General features: G+C 46.0%; 1 protein-coding gene across 1 annotated transcript in view; it reads left to right on the forward strand.

The window, feature by feature from the left end:
* The window catches only part of DNAH17 (dynein axonemal heavy chain 17), a 15,539,113-nt gene that overhangs the window by 1,151,614 nt on the left and 14,364,988 nt on the right, over positions 1 to 22,511 (forward strand). The window contains exons 5-7 of the mRNA XM_086931082.1: positions 17,578 to 17,677; positions 17,785 to 17,870; positions 18,059 to 18,184. Of these exons, the coding sequence (XP_086787208.1) occupies positions 17,578 to 17,677; positions 17,785 to 17,870; positions 18,059 to 18,184 (312 nt within the window). The remainder of the gene's footprint in view (positions 1 to 17,577; positions 17,678 to 17,784; positions 17,871 to 18,058; positions 18,185 to 22,511) is intronic.

Here is a 22,511-nt window from a genome sequence, read left to right on the forward strand (position 1 = left end):
AATCTTTGTCAGAGAATTCTACTCGATAGGGTTTCTGCAATACTTTAGATTTGCCAATGTCAATTCCCATGCTAGCTGCAGTGTCCATTAATTTTTCGTGAAACACCTTTGTATTTCTAGTGATGCTTTTGCAGACCAACAGCAATTCGTCTTCACTAAGGGTATTTAATCTTTCCAATCCCACATTCCCTGCCATTAATTCTTCTATTTCGATCCTCAATTTATATATGTCTAATGGCTTGGGCTGTGTTTTTGGTCTCTCTATTTCTCGGGTCCATCTGTCTATTTCTCCAGGAGTTACTACAGTGGCACTTCTCGTACCTGATGAAGTTTCTATCTGTACTTCTCTTGCGGGTACAGGAGTGGTTTTCCTCATGGAACCACCTTCAGGCTCTCGTATAAGGAAATCACTGATTCACATTCACTTGCCTGATCATCTATTATCAGGGGTTGTTTTCTTGGTTGTACTACTGATGTAGTTATAACTGGAGCATTTGGACTAGCTTGTTTATCTCCATACAACGGAAAAACTGGGCCAATAGTTACTGGAATTGTTAAAGCCTCAGGACTTGTATTTAATTGGGAAATCTTCTGAATTAATTCACTTCTCTGTTAATTTAAAGCGTCTCTTTCTCTTTCTTGTAATACCCTTTCCATGGAGGTCTCATGTATCACTTGTGGAATTAAAGGTGGCTTAAAAAACGGGGCAGTCGGGTTTGACGTGATCGACCCCTCATTACAAGGAGGCCTAAAGAACGGGTTATTTGGATTTACTAATCTCATTTCTTCATTATAGGGTGGTGGATTTTTCATTAATAAATCCTCCAAGTAATCATCATCGGAATCACCACTAGTCATTAAATGTCTAGTTTTCTCAGTCCTTTTACCTCCCACAAGCTCTTCTACCATCAGTACTGGGTAAAGTCCTTCCACTAGCATATTCTGTCTCCATTCTTTCATTCTTTTCTCTTTCGTTTCTCTTTTAACTTTTGGGTAAAATGTACTTAACCCTTTGTCAATTCTTGGTCTGTCCCGCTCAAAAGCTTCTATTTCCCATTCCTCTAACGCCTCATATTGTGTCAATCTAGGTCTGGGATGTAAATCATTCATTCGGGTCCTCAGGTTGAACAAAATTCTTCCATTAAAGGTACCTTCTAAGGGAAATGCTAAAATTCCATCATCCTTAGTATATTCCACCCAATTCTCTAACCATACACAAGAATGGTAACCTCTGTCAAACATCATAAAAGATGCGGGAGTGTTTGATGGGGGTATAATAACTCCTTCTTTAGTTTTAATGGGCTTGTCTTTCTTGAAGTAATTCTTAACTTTGTCTACGAAAGCAATTTTTCTCTTGCTTCCGTACATTTTGCGAGGTCTACCTCGTATCGCCTGTTCTCTAGCAAACCCCTGGTATGTGGGATCAGGTCTAATCTCTGGATAAGTTGGATACCACATATACTTTCCGCAAATTTCCTTTGTTTACAAAATCACTTCCAATACTAGCGCGTCTTATTTTTCTCGACAACCAATCAACACTGTGGTTACAAGAATTTTCAACCAATGGGTGCGCGGCCTTTCCCGTGAGTCAAGTTCTCACGCTCCTGCGCTCACCCCTCCTTTACAATGCTATCTCAGCTACACACCCGCTGTTTTGACCAATACCAGCATGGCACTGAGTGACGTCAGCGCTGCTCCGCAACTGACTCCTTCACAAGGTAACGGAAACTCAATTTGTTTAATTGACAATGCAAAACATTCGCCACTGTACTCGAGTGTCTAGAAAGGAAAGATTTATTTCACTGCAAGTAAACCTCTTCTGTTTACTTTTCATATACTGCGGATAGATCCCTTCTTCCTACCCTTCACACAAGCATTAGAGAACCTGCTACTCCCTTGACTCATCCACTCAGGGATATATACTAAGTCTAAAGTTTCACCAGCAAACCCTTTTGCTATCAATCAAGCTCCGACGAACCTGCTACTCCTTCTGTGTGACCCTTACTAGGTTAAATCACATTAGAAGTTTTGCCAGCGAACTCTTTGCTATCACTTATTCAATCATTCACACAGAAAAAACTTTAATTAGTGCTTCCGGTTCTGCCCAACCATGCACTAATTTTCCTCGAGCCACTGACCTCACTGCGATGTGGCTTCTATTTACCACCCGCTATTCTGCCCCCGGGGATTCCAGACAAAACATATAACAGGTACGAACAAGTTTGGTTAATACATAAACTTCTATATATCAGCATCAAATAAACATTTCAATAATAGCACATTTTGATCGATCAATAAAATATGAGTTTTAACTTACTAACTAACTAACTACCTAACTTTAACTAATCCCTAACCATAGCTCTGCTACCAGAAAAGTATACTGATAGAGCGCGCAGGTCACCCAGCTAAGAAGTTTTACTAATACTCACCTGGGCCCATAATTTTAATGCACACACCTTAACGTCATCTAGGTAACTCACGCTCTACTATCAGTATATTTGTGATTTTGGGCCCGATGTAGGTAATTCCTATTTACCTACTCTTAAATACCGAATCATACCGATTCGGTATTTAAGAGTAGGTAAATAGGAAGGGGGCAGATGTAGGTAATTCTTATTTTAGAATTACTGAATCTGTCAAAGTGACACCCTGTTCACCCTTGCTGGATTCGGTATTTACCGATTCGGTAAATACTGAATCGGTATTTCCTATTGATTCCTATGGGCCTTGAAGCCCATAGGAATCAATGGGAAATACCGATTCGGTATTTACCGAATCGGTAAATACCGAATCCAGCAAGGGTGAACAGGGTGTCACTTTGACACCCTGTAGCCCCCCAATTCCAGGCTTGTGTGTCATGTGGCACACATACTTGCCCTAAGGGCATGTCTGTGTGTCTCATGGCACAGGTGTACATGCACAGATGTGCATGTACACCTGAATTCGGTATTTTACCACCCAATTGTATTGGGTGATAAAATACCAAATTCTGAAGGCCTGTAGCACTGTAAACAGTGCTACCTACATCTGGGATTTACCGAATTGGTAATATGACCGATTCGGTATTTTACAGAATCGGTAAATTTACCGATTCTGTAAAATAATGGTCCCTACATCTCAATCACCAAATACCGGTCGGTAACGGCCAAATTCGTCCGTTACCGACCGGTATTTGGTGACCTACATCGGGCCCTTTATCTCTAAAAACTATACCTATAACCTAGCAATGAAGATACTAGGAACCTAAACACATTGGATCAGGGAGTTGAGTTTAAAGATAGGCACTCAAAACACTGATAATAATTTTGTAAGAAATGAAATAACCACAGACTATGGGTAGGTTCAAACTTTTATCTAATCATCATCATCATCATATGTCATGAGCGGAAGATTAAAAGCGAGGAGACTATAATCAAAATCATAAACAGCGTATAGCTATGAATAAGATAGAGTATGCTAATCATTCAGGAACTTAAAAATAAAGGGAAGGTAGAAACAAGGAACATGCTAATTTTAGATTACAATCTTTCGTAACTTTTGATTAAAGGAGGGTAAAGAAAGGGAACATGCTAAACCCAAAGACTTTCGCAATTTCAGATGGCAGTTTAAAGAGGAACTTATTGTAATTCGAGATTTAATTTGAGCTCAAATACTATAGGGTAGGTAAGATTTGGAACATACTATTAAATTCAGCTTATCTCCTCAAAGGGAGGGTGAGAAAAAGAACATATACTAAATAGAAACAATTTAGCATTGACTATAGGTGGGGAAAAAAAATGGAAACACACTAATAGACAGTAATACATGAAAATCTCATTCACCAAGGGACAGGAAAAGAAAAGGAACATATGCATATTTTTCCGAATTTAGAAAAGGAAATGCAAAATCCTTTACAAACAACCACACAGACTTTATATTTACCTAGGATAGAGTGAAGACCAACCCTGGCCAGAGGTCAGTTGGAAAAGACGGGAAGAACCCCAAGGTCTTAGGTGCCAGTAGGCGAGCAGGTGCAGCTCATGGACAATCAGGACAGGATAACCCCAGAATTCGGATCAGGACCGGTTCACCAAAGTTTAAGATCAGCACCCGCAGCTTTGGTCGCAACGCCTGCGCTACTCCCTCTCTGCAAGGAATCTGCCAAAACCCGGATTGGGTTATAACCTTTATCAGCAAAGTGCTTCGCCAGCACTTTCACTTCTGCAAAACCCCGATTGGGTTCTCGAACCTCCCAACAGAGTGCTCCGCAGCTCTCTGTTTCAGTCACCTATTGAGTGCCTTGGGTCAGTGACATGTCAGCCATTCGGACGAGTCGGACAAAATTCTCTAGCTAAACCTATGCTAGTTATGCTGTTTGTCGGGTCAGTGTACCACCCCCCAATGTTGCAAGTGTAAGGATCTCCAATTTTGATTGGACAAAGGAGGAGGACAGGTCATCAGACCACCTAAATTTTAGACTTTCTCAGACTCTATTCAAATTCCGTTAACGCCCATTGAATTCCAGTTTCTCATGACATATGCTTTCGGTTAACAATAGTGAATATAACATTGAATACAATTGTAACGATTTCTAATACAGTTCAGCTTCTTCTCGCTAGGTCGCAGGTCGGGTTCCCAGGCGCATCTTGGCTATGGCTGCCAGCTGGCTGGGTTCCACTGCTGCATAGTTCTTTTCCCTCCGCAAGGTGACTTGCGCAGTAAGGACTTCCAAAATGGAGTAGTAAGCACCTCCCAGGCCCAAAGAATACGATACATGAAAAGTAAGAGAAAACAAATTAGAACACAAAAATTAAGTGATTACACTGTATACCATGAACCTCTACACTATACCCATTACCTTAATTTAAACTATAGCGTTAGGATTAAGCAGAACGAAAAGCTTAGCGAAAGCAGCAATGCATGCTTCAAGCATGTGAGAACAAAGAGCAGCCATCTTAGCTCTATTGCGCAAGTGCAAACAGTTTCCCACCAAGACATCGAATATGTCACGTCACATGGGTATGACCGACGCATGCGCAGTCTAAATTCCCGCTAGCAGCCGCCATTTTAGGTTGCAAGCGTATTAATATTAATAGACACTTAAGCAAGCTTCTCTCTCACACCCAAAAATGTCGGTCGAGGGGCAGATTAATAAGACAAACAGGTTGATTAGTATAATAACATTATTTCGAGGTTCATGAGTTCAAGCAATTCGCTTTACGTGCGAATCCTTGCTCCATCAATCAAAGATACTGCATCTTAGAGCACGTTGTTAAAATAAATATTTTAACCTTTCCTGTGTCTCTTTTTTACTTCTGTTGTGGACTGGTATGAGAATAACAAACAAAAGAGTGTTCTTGCTTCCTGAGTATAACCTAAGTTGCATGTTCTGGGTTGTCTAATCATTGGTTCCTTTGCTATAGGGCGAAGAGCTATTGCGTCACTGATGCTAGTCGGTTAGTGTTTCTAGGTACTGAGGTGAGTTTTTTGGTCCACCACAATTCACTGAGATCCTGTGTCTTCGTGCACAGTTCTGTGTCTGAGCAGAATCCCTGCAACAAGACTACCCTGGGGCAATTTGCTGATCAACAGTCATATCGTGTTGCTAGGAGCAACTGAGCGACTACCAGTCCTTTGATGCCTCCCAGATCTAGACCAAAAGACATTTGGAGTCCCTGCTGTGGTAATCGGTACTGGAGGTGTCTTCGCAGCTGATATGCACGTGGACCGCAGTTATCGGGCAGCAAATAACGGGCCGTATTCACAGAAGTATCATACTACCGGCCAAGACCTCAGCGGTCATGTGCCACTTTATTTATACCTACGGGTGCCTGAACTAACTACAATGTATAGTGCGGACCGGGTTGCTCCGTCACTACATCCCTCCTTTTGTTTAGATGGAATTTTTCATAGCATCCTTCTAGATCAGGTCGGGCACACAACACACAAAGTCTCGAAGACTCTGGCTGGGAGTGGGAGTGGGGTTCGGCCAGAGACCATACCTCTGGGAGTTCCCCACTCCAGCCGTGCCTGCCGCAGTCAATGCGGGGCCTCGTGAGGACCGCTGGTTGTTCATCATCCAAAGGTATACATCCCTCTGGATTCCTTTGGGAGTCGTCGTCATATCTTTCTCAAGCACTCAGTGAAACAGCTTCGCCTTCTTCGTTTCCACCCATACGCTCCTTCGCTACTTTCTTGAACCAGGAAACGTTCCTTGCAACAGTGCAATGCCCACATCGAGCTAAAACCATTGTGCCCCGTACTTCTGTGACTTCCCACACCTCCGGCTCGTATGGAGTGCGATATTTGCACCCGGGATGTTGATCTCTCATTATGACAGTGTCTCCAACTCGCAAGTCCACCACTTGCGCTCTTCGTGCCTGACTCGCCTTCTGATTAGAGGTCACCCACCGGGCCTGCGCAGCCGCTGAATCAAGTTCATGGATCGACGGGGATGGAATCCCTGGTGGCTTTCCGGAACAGCAGATGTGCTGGCGCACACCACGTCGTGCAGTGAGGTGTCTGACGATACTCACTCCGCCGGTGGTCGCTCTTTTCGGGTGTTGGCGGCGAAGTTGTGGAACTCTCTCCCCCCCCACACCCGGGCCCTTGAAGACCTCTTGCTGTTCAGACGCGCCATTAAGACTTTTTTATTCGTCCAGTCTTTATTAATTTGCTTTACTGTTGTTCCATTTTCTGGCCTTTTAACTGAGTTGTGTTTTGTGTACCTTGCGAAGCACCGGGACGCCCCTTTGCTGGGGCAGCTGAGCGCGGTATAAGTGCAGATAACATAACATAACATAACACTCAGTAACTCATGTAGGCAATGTTCTGCATTTTTGCCTCTCTCCGCTCCAATTTGCAGAGCTCAGTTCAGCGTCCGCATGAACCGTTCTACCTCACCATTGGCCTGAGGCCACTGCAGCGTGATTTTGCGGTGCTTACTGCCTTGAGATGTCAGGTATTCTTGAAAGTTTCTACCCTGATAAGGAGGTCCATTATCCAATCTGATCGCCAGCGGAAGTCCCATCATCGCGAATATTTTGTCCAGGGCGCTCTTGACCTGGGGAAAAGCTGTGGATCCCATTACTTCCACGACTGGGAATTTCGAGTGTGAATCAATTAGGACAAATGTGCTCCGTCCAGCCGGGAACGATCCAAAGTCGGTGCTAACTTGGGCCCACGGGTCGTGATACATGTCTAATGTGATGATGGGGTGAGGGGCTGGGTCGTTACTAGTGCTGTTGCATGAGTGGCAGGTACGAATGGTGTCCTCTACCAGGGTGTCCATGACAGGAAACCACACCTTGCTTCTGAGACGAGCCTTCGTTTTAGCATTTCCCTGATGCCCAGTGTGTGCAAGGTCAATAACCCTCTTCTGCAAGCTAAGAGGAACCACTATCCCGGCAAAAGTGACAGAGAAGATCGTCAACAAACAGCTAACCTGATACCTTGAAGACAACAAGATCCTGGACCCTTCCCAATCCGGCTTTCCGCAGCAACTACAGCACCGAAACCGCCCTCATAGCCGCCACCGACGACATCAGGATCCTGATGGACAAAGGAAACAGCCGCCCTCATCCTCCTTGACCTGTCAGCTGCCTTGGACACGGTCTGCCACCGCACCCTATTAGTGCGCCTCCATGACGCCGGAATTCAAGAGAAGGTCCTGGCCTGGACCACATCTTTCCTCTCCGGCAGAACCCAGAGCGTCCGCCTCCCACCCTTCCGCTCAAAAACCACAGAGATCATCTGCGGCGTCCCACAGGGATCCTCCCTTAGCCCGATGCTGTTCACCTCTCGCCCACGTCGCACGACAACGCAACCTCAACATTATCTCCTACGCCGACGACACCCAGCTGATCATATCCCTCACCGAAGACCCCCACACCGCCAAATCCAACCTCCACAGAGGAATGAAGGCCGTCGCCGACTGGATGAAGGACAGCAGACTGAAGCTGAATTCAAACAAGACGGAGGTCCTCATCCTCGGACCCACCCCATCAGCCTGGGACAACTCCTGGTGGCCCACATCGCTAGGCACATCCCCGGAACCCACCGACCACGCACGCAACCTGGGGTTCATCCTCGACTCCACCCTCTCCATGACCAAATAAGTCAACGCCGTCTCCACGACCTGCTACAACACCCTCCGAATGCTCCACAGGATCTTCAAATGGATTCCTCTCGACACGAGGAAAACCGTCACCCAGGCCCTCATCACCAGCAGACTTGACTACAGGAACGCCACCTACGCAGGAACAACAACCAAGCTCCTGAGACGGCTGCAACGTATCCAGAACGCCTCGGCACGACTCATCCTCGATCTCCCCTGACGCAGCCACCTCACACCCCACCTGAGAGGCCTGCACTGGCTCCCGGTCAACACGAGGATCACCTTCAAACTCCTCATCCACACACACAAAGCCCTACACAGCACCGGACCAACATACCTTAATGACCGTCTCAGCTTCTACTTCGCCACCCGCAGCCTCCGCTCCGCCAACCTCGCCCTCGCCACAGTTCCACGCATCTGGAAAAACACCCGCGGCGGCAGATCCTTCTCCTACCTCGCCGCCAAGACCTGGAACGCTCTCCCTACCAGCCTACGACAGACCCAGGACCTGCTGGCTTTCAGAAGACTTCTCAAGACCTGGCTCTTCGATCAGTGGCAGCCCCTCCCCCCCAGCGCCTTGAGACCCTCACGGGTATGTAGCTCGCTCTACAAATGCTCTGATTGATTGATTGACTATCAAGGATCCTCGTAGAACCACTCCATGCATCCCTTCACTTAGTTCACTTCGCACCCTCCAGAGGTGTTGGCGAGTCATCTTCTCATCATCCCTCAACCCACTAGCTCCATCCAGGAAGTATTTCCAGCTGCAATCACGCAGCGTCACTTTCACCTTGGCTAGGCTTTCATCATCCACGGTGGCCCTTCCGACTGCTCCAATGTGAGCTCTACCAGGCATGCCTCCTGAGACACCAACCAAACAAACTCTGCTCTGTGTTCCTCATCAGTGGACTGCCCAGCCGGTGCAGTCCTTACCGGGTGATGTGACAAGAAGTCAGCGGGGTTGATGAAGCCTGAACGGAACACTACCTCGAACTGGATAGGTCGGCAACTGTACTGCCCATCTCTCGATTTGGGGAGGCGCCAGCCGGGCGGTGCCCATGTAGAGAGGGATCAAAGGAATGTGATCTGTCACCCCCCGAAATCTCTGCCCGTAGAGATACAGATGAAAATGGTTGTATGCCCACTTGATCGCCAGAGCCTCCTTTTCGATCTGAGCATATCGCGTCTCGGTGTCTGTAAGGGCTCGGCTAGCATAGGCCACTGGGACCCACTCTTTGGCGGATGTCTCCTCGAGGGGGACAGCTCCTGACCCCACCGGACTGGCGCCTACTATTACTTTGGTGCTTCTGTTGGGCTGGAAGTACACCATGATCGTCTCATCCATGAGGGCTACTTTGATGAACGCCACATCTTCCTTCCCAGTCCACTCTCACAGAGTGTCGGTCTTTGTCAACCTCCTTATGGGTTTTGAGAGGGATGCCAAGCTGGGAATAAAATGCCCACAGTACGTGGCCATGCCCAAGAAGCTGCGAACCTCAGTGGAGGATGTTGGCCTGGGAGTGGAACGTATGGCTGTAGCTTTCTTTGGTCAACTTGAGAAGATATAACCAAATAATTCCACGTACTCCTGATAAAAGGAGCACTTGGCACGATGCAGGATGAGCCCATTGTCTGCCAGCCATTGGAGTGTGTTTCTCAAGTGTATGTGGTGGTCTTCCAGAGACTTTGAGAATAACAGGATGTCGTCACTTAAGTTGATAACCCCCTGCAGCCCTGAGAGTGTCTCTCGGATGGCGTTTTGAAACAAACTCAGTCACTTGTACCTTCGCAACCCCAAGTGCGTAGAGAACGCCATGATGTTTCTGCTCTCCGGGTGTAGTTCCAATTGATGGTAGCCGGCATTGAGGTCTAATTTTGTGAACCACTTGACTCCATTGAGATCCGCCACTATGTCATCCATGGTAGGCGTGAGGTGCCGCTCCCACTTCACTGCCATGTTGGGGAGCCTCATGTACACGCACAGGCTGAACGCGCCAGGTTGCTTTGGCTTGAGAGCTACCACCAGAGGCGACACCCACGGGGTGGGGCCGGGTACTTTCTCAATTATGCCTAGCTGCTTGAGCTTCCGCAGCTCTTCCTCCACTTGAGGGCGGGGATGAAACGGCACTCTCCGGTGTTGGAGCGCAGTTGGTTTAACTGTGGGGTCGACATGCAACTTGCATAGCTTTCCCTTGAGGCATCCCAGGCCCTTGAATAGCATGGGGAAGTCCTTTAAGATGTCATTTGCATGGAGATCATGTACTTGGTTAGCAAAGAAAATCAACTCCAGGTCCTCCGCTGTGTGGCAGCTAAGTAGTGTCCCCCTCTTTTCCTCAGTGACGTGGAACCGTGTTTGGATGCAGCGTCCGTCGCTGGCGTTGTCGACCTCTATGACCCCCCCTTAGGGGAAGCGGTACAGTGCCCCCATATGTGTAGATCTTGGCCATTGAAGGTGTTCGTGGTGGCCATGGGGACAAGCGTTCGTATTGGTCACTGTCCATGACGTTTACTGAGGCACCGGTGTCTATGAGCGCTCTGACTGCGGACCCAGCCCCTTCAATGGAGCACATAGGCGGGGTCCTGCGACGTGGGCCATCACAGCTCACGAACGACACTACAAAGACGTATTCATAATCAGCACCGAGTCCATATCCTTGCAGGGCAGCATCCGTTTGCTCCTGTGGGTCTTCCAGCGACAGCTGTCGGGCTGCCGTCAACATCCCTCGTTGCCCTTGGGTGTTAGTCCTGTTTCTTCCGCTGCAACACACTTTTGCGAAGTGGTTTAGCCTCCCACATGTGGAGCAAGTCTTTCCTTTAGCAAAACACTGGCCTGCTGGCGGTTGTTCGAGGCCGCCTTTTCTGCACATACCACTGCGTGGCTGCCTCCCAGCCCCAGGAGGTGCCGCTGGACGTCCCTGGATAGCGTTGACTCGATCGACTCTGTCTTGCTTTGCTTTGCCTGGCTCAGTTTGAACCTCTCAAAATTAGGGTTGATATGAGGGTCAAAATGTCTGTTCAGGGCGGCCACTGCTGCATCATAGTAGTCGTCAGCCCCAGTGTTAGGTAAAGTTTCCAACAGCTTGTATAGTTCGCCTCCTCCATTACACATAAGAAGGGACTGCTTCACCTTTCCATCCGTCTCACGCATCCCTATGAAGCAGTGGTCTAACCGTCCAATCCACGACTTCCACCTCGATGCGGCCATTACAGGATCGGCCAGCTCGCTGAAGGGGGGCAGGGGGGCTGCCGTTGTATGGCCAGGCTGCGTCGGGGCATTCTGCAGGGTCGGAACAAGGGGCTTTGGCACCTGCACAGGGGCTCCTGCCTGGTCCTGTATCTGTTGGCTCATTTCCTTGTAGGCACATGGGAGCGCAGGGGCCTGTGGGATGGCTGACCAATGGCTGCAGAGCCGAGAGGGACCGCGCGGGCCCTCTCACCCTCTGCATCTTTCCAGCTATATAGGCACAGGGGTTAACTCCTCCTTCTCAAAGGCACCCAATGTCTAAAATGTTGTCTTCCTTTTGCCTTGGCCAATGCTTGTTGCCACTGGCGGTAGAGATTGAGGTCCCAATGTTGAAAATTTATTCTTTTCCTGTTGCACTGGTCAATGCTTGTTGCTACAAATGCTCGTGTTGGGGGAAGGCAGTCAGGCCTTGCGCGGTGACGATGACGATGAAACGCTTCCCAGGGCTGTGGTGTTCTGCTTCACATCGCGCCGGGGATGAAGGCCCATGCGAGCGCCTCAGGGCGAAGGGAGGGGCTCAGTCTTACTCTATGCGTCCTTGCGTCTTTGCGGCCTGCCCATGGAGCGTGCACCAGATCGGGCCACATGCTGGGGCAGAGGCCGCTCGCCGGGCCTTTGCACCACGCTGACCTGTGGCGGCATTGCAGGATCAGTGCAGTCGGCCTCCAGGCTCGCGGGGTGGGCACCCGCCGTCTCGGCAGCTCCTCCGCGTCATCGGACGGTGGCACAGCAACGGGAGTCCGCGACGCCCTGGCCGGCGCCACAATGAGCCACAACAGGCTGGGCGGCAGGCCTCCGGCAGAGCAGCAGAGGCATGGGTGGTTGGGACCTGCCTCATCGCCAATGTGTTAATCGGCACCGGGGGTGCCTGCATGTAGGCCGCAGTTATGGGGCAGCAAATAACGGGCTGTATACTCACAAGTATCATACTATGGGCCAAGACCCCGAGCGGTCAAGTGCCCCTTTATTTATACCTTTGGGCGTGCTCGCCCTTCAGGTGCCTGGAATATTTAGAATGTATAGTGCAGGCCTGGTGGCTCCGTCACTACAGCTGCTGCACACACTTAGCTCTACAAACTGAAGCCTCACACTACGACAGAGAAGTCTAATCTAAGACTAATACGGATACTGTTGATGTGAAATATATGTATGCATCTGAAGGAACTGATTATAAATCCCAGAGATGGCAATAACACTGCAGATCTGAGAGCTTGGACTCATCACTCCTGATGTAAGTTGCGTATGAGTTGTGGATGAGGAGGGGGTGTGGCACAGCTCCCCCGGATAAACCAGATTGTAATTGTATTGAGAAATTTGACAGTCCTTTGATTGTTGGCACAAACGCATGTAACTACCAATTGTATAGCAGTGATGTCGCTATGTTTGGTGTAATGTACTGTTGTCTTGGTGCTTTCTGTTTCAATAAAACCTAATAAGCAAACAATGAGTGGGTTATACCTTCGGTGAAAGTTTGTCTGAAAAGGTTCAGAGGCAAGACCTAGTTGGAGTTTCGGGAGCTGATGTGGTGCCAAATCAATGGGAGGCTTTGCAGAAGTTGCAGAACGAGACTCCTGTATTTCAATTTTTTTTGTTAGTCTGCGGAAAGTATGCAGATGAAGCGAAGGAGATCACTGACCGAATATCGCAAACAAAAATATTGTGTTAACAGAATGTCTTCTCAAAAATATTGAAGATAAAAATATCGAGAAAGTTAAGTGCAACTAGGTATATATAGACTAACTATTCCTAACTCCACATCTACATACCATGAAGATTTATATATATATATCTCCAAAACGCCTTTCCACCAACTGTCGCTCCTCTTATCCTCGGGTGCCTCCTTACCGCATGGTGAAGTGCGTATACTATGCCAAACATACAGTTCAAATCCTCATGAACAGCTCCTCAATTAAGGACACTCCAGTCATTCTTCGTAGTCCCATTGCCATATTTTATTCATAGCGTTCACATATGCCAAGTCAACAAATGCGTTTCGGCGTTGCCGCCTTCGTCATTTCATTTTGCCATAGAAATTTTATATATTATGTTGGGTCACTTATAATAAAATCATTTTGCCCACTTGAAATACCTCGGAGGTCTGTGTCTCTTTCCTCGCCTGTCTGCTGCTGCGGAAAATCAGGAAGTGGTTCGAGTTTTCCAGATATATATATATATATATATATATATATATATATATATATATATATATATATATATATATATATATATATATATATATTCACTGAAAAAAACATAGGTTTCACACCAGTTATAGTTAGGATAGTTAGGAATTAGCATTTAAATTCACTGTGTCATCAGTGATGGCATTTGAGATGTCATCAGTGATGTCATGACTGATGTCACTGACCATGTCATGAGTGATGTAATATGTGACGTCATCAGCAGTGCATTGCACGCGCAAGTTATAGTGAGTCCAACTAACTATAACGTGGGAATTTCAATGGTTTTATGCGAGTAAAATTTCCACCTAACTATAACTGGTGTGAAACCTATGGTTTTTTGCAGTGTGTATATATATATATATATATATATATATATATATATATATATACACAAAAAACAGCCAGGACTGCAACCTGGCCCGAAGGACCAGAACAGATGACCAGACGAATCCTCAGTAAGGCAAAATGTAGTTTTATTCAAGGCAAACTGAGCAGCAAAACTGACGCGTTTCGGGCAGTTGTCCTTGCTCACAGTCAAATGTTTACCCACAATGCCTGTACTTTTCAAATGCTTGTGCAAGTCATGTGATACATCATGTGACATAAATGAAAAAGGAAGAGGTACTGTTTTCATATATATAGGGCAAATATACAAAGAGGGAAAATATACTATTTCCATTGAAATGCCAACGTTGTAACATGCTGGTAAATATAGCTGAATTAATTCAATATTTAGATAACATAATATCTGCATAAATGCATAAATTTGATAAGGACAGTTCATAGATCATTAAAATTGGGTTCTGTGCAAAATACCGCAAATCTGTAACCATGATATGAATAATACAGTTTCAGTTTTAAAAGCATATGTTAAATACTTAAAAACGGTTTGAATACAAAAATAAATTGTTATTCTTAAAAACTGCTTAGGACATATTGTGCAAACTTACGCGATATAGATACATACTTTATACAAACAGATTATTTTAAATGATCCTGAACAAAATAAATGTCAAATCTAATATATGTAACCTCGGGGACATCTCTAAAATGATGGCAACCCCTGGATTTATTAATTATGATAAATTGGGGACATCAATGAATGATGGCAACCCCTCTGCATAGTATTTGTCTATCATGAACCAGTACCAATTTCCATCTTAAAGTGCACCTAACACCTTAATAAATGTGCAACCGATATGTGAAAAACAAAACAACCTATTTTTTCACAATAAACAGCATTTCAACAGGTCAAAGAAAAATAATAATAAGGGTGAAGTGACAGATCAACACAATAATAATTTTCCTAAGGAAGGATTTTTTTAGTTTACAAATTAAACAGATATTCATGTGTGTTGTTGGAACCAGTAAAAGGATAAGGGGGAAAAAAGTAATATTAAAAAAAGATCCTCTGGATTTAGTTTAATTTTACAGTTAGAGTTAATCTCAGAGAGGCATTGGATTCGCTATACAGAAATGGGAATATGTAAATTCTAGATCGTATTCGAACACATATTGCCCTAAAGGAAATGATATAAATCCTCCGTGGTGTTCAACCCGTTAGGCACCTTGGTATCCAGCTCTAGAATCATTCTAGATTCGAGTTGGCGTAACATCTTGTCTCTGTCTCCTCCCCGACGGGGTTGGGGTACAGATGCCAAGACGAAATAGTTGAGACACTCCAAGTTGTTATTATGCACACTTTTGAAGTGCCTCGCCACTGGGTACGCATTATCGTTATTAACGATTGCACGAAGATGCTGCAATATCCTGGCGTGCACTGCCAGCCGAGTGCTGCCAACGTACCTCAGGCCGCATGTGCACGTCAGGACATATACAGCATATTCAGTCCTGCAGTTGTAATTTCCCTTGATCTTTAAGGGTGTAGGATTGAAGGGAGTCATGTAAGTGCTGGTGTTGACACCAAATTTGCACGCCCGGCAACTTGAACACTTAAAGAAACCAAGTCGCGGGGGAAGCCAAGATTTAATTTTGGGTAACTCAGGGAATGGGTTAGACACATAACTACGTAGGGAGGGCCCCCTCCTAAACGTAATCTTGGGATTTCGAGGTAGACTCAAAGCCAGGACTCCATCAGTTTGAAGAATAGGCCAACTTTTTGTTAAGATAGACCTAATTTTTCTATCCTGGCAACTAAATTATGTGATGAATCATCTAAGAGCAGAGTTTTCATTATTTTCATCAACAGTTGCTTTATCACTAATTTGTTTTAAAAGTGATTCCCTGCTTCGTAGTTTCATCTTATTTACAGCCTGGCTGAGGATTTGATTGTTATATCCTCTAGCACGAAATCTTCTGAGGGATTCTGCTGTACATTTGTCTAACTCATCTTGAGAGCTGCAGATTCTTTTGAGTCGGAGCAGTTCCCCGAATGGGATATTGTCAATTGTGTGCCTGGGATGGGCACTACTTGCGTGCAAGGTCGAGTTGCCCGCTGCTGCCTTTCTGCGGAGAGTAGTAGCTTATTTGCTGGATTCAATGTAAAGTCTAACATCAAGAAAGTCTACTGAACTCTTACTTATATGATGCGTAAACTTAAGATTATAATCATTGACATTAAGTTTTTCAATAAAGTTCAAAGCACTAGACTCATCACCTCTCCAAATTAAAAACACGTCATCTATAAAACGGACCCACATACCAATATTTTCCGAAAAAATATCTTGATGCTCACCCATGAGGACCTGCCTTTCCCAATAGCCTACGTGCAAACACGCATAGCTTGGGGAAAAACAGGCCCCCATGGCGACACCTCTCTTCTGTAAATAGACATCTTTGCTAAACATGAAGTAATTATTGTTTAACTCCATGATACAAGTTCAACCAACATTTTGCTGTGATTGTAACAGTCTATCGATCTAGTGCTCAAAAAGAATTCAAGAGCTTTAAGACCCATGTGGTGTTCTATACTTGTATAAAGGGCCTCGATGTCTGATGTAATTAACAGAGAGTCTTCAGTCCATATTGCATTGCGGATGGTGTCTAGGAAAGTTTTAGAAAAATGTAATAAGAACAAATGATATTCAACGACTTCTAACAACCCAACAGTCTTTCACAGTATAGTATTTAATATCCCAAATGGACTGCTAGTTCCTCATGTGTATTGAGCCCCATCGGACTCTTGCTCTGTAAATCTATAATATAGCGTGATTCTAACCGCCGTAGTTATATATATATATAAACACCAAGTTGTGGCTGTTCCCCGAGCCTCTGATTCAGCGGGCACACGGCAGGGGTAGCCACCCCCTTCAATAGTAACACAGTCTCACCGGCGAGATCCCTCCTCCACTAACGGAAAGAAACAACACAGGAGCCGTGGCCTCTATTCTGGATGCAGTTTATTCAGAACACAACGCCCTACGCGTTTCGGAGTAGAATTACTCCTTCTTCACGGGCAAGAATGTGCGTTTCAATAGTGATAATAAAGAACATTACTTTTCCCATTGGATTACATGGCTGTCTGAAAATTAGCAGACGTAAAAAAGCTGCGTTAACCGTGGTTAGCGCTGCTTTTTTGTCTCTAATAGGGTTAGCGTGAAGCTTGATAATAGAAGAAATGTCGCTTAGCGACATTTTTCCAATTATTTTGCTCTGGAACGCCCACTTTGCATCTCATTAGAAATGCAAAGGGAAGCGTAGTGAAAAAGGGTGCTAACATGCGATTTTGCATGTTAGCACCCTGTTGTTGATAGGGCGATATTTTTATCTCCGCTTCTTTGGCTTTTAAAGCAAAAAAAGCGGAGATAAAGCCCTTGATAATATGCCCCTTTGTTTTAATAGCCTTAAGTATATACAGCTTATGAATTTTTGAAGGATACCTCAGTAAATCATTTTTAGAGGCAAGTTACATTTCATTTCGATTGTTTAATCGTAGGTGCATGCGTTCACATATATCTTAGTTAAACCATGCAGAATGTGCTGACGTTCAGTGTTTAAGTCACTAATGTTTCTCTAGTTCTTCTTTTTCGTTTCTATTGCTGCCAACAGCTAGTTTTAACCATCTATTTTTTTATTCATTCGCCTTCTCTATTCAGCTGCTTATGCCAAGAGCCTATAAAATATCAGAGATTTTGGAAAAAGCAAGGAGCAGTTACTGGCCAGCTCTTCAAAACATTTACAAGGATCTTGATGCAGGTATTGTCTTCACCTTACAACAATCAGGTTAACATTGAGTTTAAACCCCCAAATTGTTTCTGTAATAATATGCTTGAATGTATAATGAAACGTTTCTCTTTTTATAGGACTGAAGGAAGCCAAAGACATTGTTTTATATTTGAAAACCTTTAAAATACGGTTAGATGAAATTGAGCAAACAGAATTTCCTCAGGTAATCATAAAATCATTGTAATACGTTTCACATGAGCACTTTCAGGGCACCAGTAGGTTTATGTTCTATGATGTATATATTTCTGGACATGTGCACCTGCCACCATTTGCATTGTTGTCATTTGTTGAAGTAAGTCTTATTGTGTACGTGCATCTGTTCTCATCTGATGTCCCTGTGCTTTCTTCCAGGTTCTCTCCATGATTAGTGGTTTGATGTACACCGTCTGCTTTATCTGGGCTAATTCTCAGCATTACAGCACGCCATCTAGGATTATTGTCCTCTTGCAGGAGATTTGCAACTTCTTCATTGAGATGGTATTCATATTCATATTTGTTTCCATTTGAGTTGTTTTCAAAACATATAAATAAAAGTAATTGCCATATACAATGCCAATAGCTCAAACTCTCGCAAATGTCACACCTATTGCATTGCCAATCATGTGATAAGTGTTGGGGGACGTCATGAGTGTATGTGTTTGTGATTTTGGGGTAATGGTACCTGGTGTATATGTGGTGGGGGGTAAGAGGAGAAAGCAGGTGCTTCTCTTCCAGGGGATCCTCATCAAAGTCATAAGCACTGAATATTCCCGCCCATGTGCGGGACCCCGGAAACAATATAAAAATATATATGTATAAAAACACATATATCTCGCTCCACATATATGTATGTACATATATCATTTTTCTCACATCAATGCAGCTCCAAAACTGAGGCTAAAACAATGTAAACACATATACATGTACTGCATTTAGTAAGGAAACAAAAAACACATTAGGTCAAAAAACCCTTGAACTTTGTGTTTTAATGAGTCAAACCACTCATAAATCCTGAAAATTGCTTATAAATAGACATTGTTGCCCTCAAGCTGCATTGCAAAACAATATCATAGAAAATGAAACCATTTTCAACAAAAACTGGCACCGTGCCTTTAAGGCAGCCATGACCCCAGGCTTCCCATCATGCCTCAGGGGTGACAGTTAGGTCAGCTGTTCTTTCCGGCTCCTTCAGTCAGGACCCCGGTGAAACAGCTCCTTTTCTTTTTTGACTTTCTGTCAAAAAATATTCAAATTTACTACAATTTTTGCCTTCACTCGACGTCTTTTTGACATACAGTGTTGCTTAAACCTTTTTTAGGCTTAAAAAAGGTATTTTTCCTGTCAAAGATGCCTTCTCTCTTTGACAAGTGTCCTTCATGTGGAAGGAAGAAGGCCAAGACTGGCACTCATTCAGTCTGTATCCTGTGCCTACCAGAATCTCATTCCTCTAAAACCTGTGAACACTGCCAGGTTTTAACTTCCAGGACTCTTAAAGATCGGGAGAGGATTCGAGTTTATGGGCTTTCTGAGAGAGGAAGATCTCCCAAGAAGCAGAAAAGTCGGAAGGCGCGGTCGACGTCGAGAGAAGCCCCGACTGGTTCACATTCGACGTCGGGATCGGCGTTGGAGAAGCAGTCGACGGCGACGAAGAAGATGTCTTCAGCGTCTACATCTAAGGTACCTCCGCTTCAGTCAGCGTCGAGGGACAGGTCACCGTCGAAGCGGAAGAGCTCGACGGCGAGCCGTATGACGTCGAAACAGAATCGTCATGCTGTGACGTCGAGGCATTCTCCGTCGACGCCGGGCCATCGGCGTTCGACGTCGAGTCATCCTCCGTCGACGACTAGTCATGGTCGTTCGGCGTCGAGGGAGCCTCTGTCGACACATCATCGGTCGACGTCGATGCAGCCAACGTCGACGCCTGGACAAGAGCGTTCGACGTCCGAGCGGCATTTGGAGTCGAGGCACGCCCAGTCGCCGTCGAGTCAACGGCGATCGGCGTCGAAACAGCTTCCATCGACGTCGAGCAGACAACCTTCAACGTCGAAGGACAGTCATCGCCACCCGAGGTCGACGTTAGAGAAATCACGGTCGACGTCGAGAGAACGCCTACCTGCTCGGCGCTCGGCGTCGACACGACCGCCGTCGATGGATCTGCAAAGATCCAGGGAACGAAGTTCTTCGCAGTCAAAGAACATTACTCCTGCAAGATCAAAGGAAAGGTCACCTTTGAATCAGGTGGTTCAGGACAAGGAAAGTGACTCATTGGACCAGGCTCACGTCCTAGGGCCACAGTTGGGTTCTCCAGGTTCAGCATCGGTTGCGGAGGTGGAACAATCTCCAGTGCAGGATCCTCCTGCCAAGAGACGGAGGATTGCAGAAGAAAGATCTCGGTCGAGGTCTTCCTCTGGATCTCTGGTGAGTCTTTCCTCATCTTCCTCATCATCTCGGAGTGGCAGATCCTCGGATGGTCAAAGCGGCGCATCTAATAGGGGGAGGTCCAAATCCCCTGCAAGATCGCAACAGGATCGAACGGATCAACCTCCACGGTCACGTACACCAGTGAAGGATCCCATCCACAAGTCTCCTTCTATTCATCTTTCCCCAAGGTGGAATAGACCTCTTCACCACTGGGCAAAGGACAAGGAGACGGCAGATCGCCTAAAGCGATATCGAGACCAACCTCTTCCCCGCAGAGAACGGTCTCGTTCTAGGCACTCAAGTAAGAGACATTCTCGTCACAGAGAGCAATCTCGTTCTAAGACGCGTTCAAGCAGAAGATCTAGGTCCAGGAGGATACGTAGCTCTTCAAGTTCTTCGAGAACACGATCTGACAGGGAGTACTCCCCGACCCTTACGAACAGCCCACGCTCGAGAGTATCTCCAACTGAAGATATTTTCTCGTTTCAAGATATCTTGGGCAGGGGAGCCTTGAAGCTGGGAGTACCGATGACAGCTCCACAAGTCAAGACAACTGTCATATTCGAAACACTGCAACACAGAACAGCACCCAAACCGTTGTTGCCGTTGGTTCCGGGTATAATGGAACCTGTGAACGAAGTTTTCCTCACTCTGGCTACGGTGAAGTCCGTTCCAGCAAGGATTCTCAAAAAGTATCGTCCTCCGGAAGAGGATCCTCTGTTCCTCAAAGCTGATCCCCCGCCAGATTCAGTAATCATTACGGCGGCAAGAAAATCCAATGCGGTAGCTTCCTCATCCACGGTACCTCCGGATAAGGAAAGCAAGGTGCAAGACTCATGGGGGAGAAGGGTTTGTAACACCTCAGCCTCTTTCCTCAAGGTCTCCAATGCGGAAGCCCTGCTCGGCAGGTATGACAGGTCTCTGTGGGACTCACTTCAGAGATTTACCGCAAAACCTCCTCAGGAAGATAGAAAGGACTTTGAGGAGGTTCTGATGGAGGGCAGTCAAGTCTCCAATCAGATTATAGGAGCGGCAGCAGATGGGGCAACACTGGCTGCGCATTGCTATGTACACGGAGTTACAGCAAGGAGAACATCTTGGTTACGCCTCACAGCATTAAAACCAGAGGCTCAAGCCAGAATCCTAAACCTTCCTTTTTCAGGCACATCTCTTTTTGGAGCAAGTGCGGATGAGGAGATGAAACGGATGAAGACCGAGTTGGACACCCTCAAAGCGGTGGGACTCGAGAAGAAAAAGGAATTCAAGAAGAAATTCCGTTCGAACAACAAAGGTTCTTCGAAGCAGAGGGTTCAAACCCCTCACTGGCAGAAAGGCCAGAACCAGCAGGGCCAACAAAAGTCACAGTACAAAGGCAAGGGCAATTCCAAGGGAAATGGAAATCAGCGCCAAGGCAACAACTTCAATAAATCTAAGCAGAAGCAATGAGTCTTCACTTCCCCCAGCGCCGTTACCAACTCCAGTGGGGGGAAGCATTGCGCATCACAGGACAGAGTGGCAGGCCATTACAAAAGATCAATGGGTGTTGTCTACGCTGCAGAATGGGTACTGTCTTCGTTTCCATCGTCTACCTCCACCCATTTCCCCGATGTCAACATCAAGCCACCAGCTACAAAGGTTAAAGACAGAAGTAGCGACACTCCTCGAAAAAGAAGCCATCGAGAGAGTTCCGGTGTCCCAAAGGGGGAAAGGAGTGTACTCGAGGTACTTTCTGGTCAGAAAAAAGGGTCAAAAGGAAGAATACAGGCCCATCCTGGACTTGAGAACACTCAATCTGCATGTCCGAAAAGAAAAGTTTCGCATGTTGGCGCTTCACCAAATATATCCACATCTCAGGCAGGGGGATTGGATGTGTTCGATGGACCTTCAAGATGCGTACTTCCATATACCAATACGGCAAGATCACAGGAAATTCCTTCGATTCCGGATGGGGACCTCTCACTACCAGTTCAAAGTCCTTCCGTTTGGGTTGAAGTCGGCTCCCAGGGTGTTCACGAAGTGTGTCGCAGTGGTGGCGGCAGCTCTACGCCGCAGGGGAGTCTTCGTGTACCCATACTTAGACGATTGGCTGTTGAAAGGTCCAACTCCAGACAATGTAAGGAATCAATTCCAGACATGCATAGAACTTTGTCAGCGTCTAGGACTGCATGTCAACTACAGCAAGTCTGTCTCACAGCCCACTCAGAGGATCCACTTCCTAGGAGCTCTGCTAGACTCCGAAGTAGGAAAAGTGTTTCCTTCGGAGGAGAGACAGTTTTCGATAGCCCTCAAGTGCTAGCAAGTTCTTCTCCACAGGTCCCAGAAAGTGCGGAAGATAGCCTCACTCTTGGGGTCGATGGCTTCCTGCATCTTCCTAGTTCCGAACGCCAGACTTCGGATGCGTCCT

Source organism: Lissotriton vulgaris, chromosome 7, assembly GCF_964263255.1.
Source record: "Lissotriton vulgaris chromosome 7, aLisVul1.2, whole genome shotgun sequence".
NCBI classification, from domain to species: domain Eukaryota; kingdom Metazoa; phylum Chordata; class Amphibia; order Caudata; family Salamandridae; genus Lissotriton; species Lissotriton vulgaris.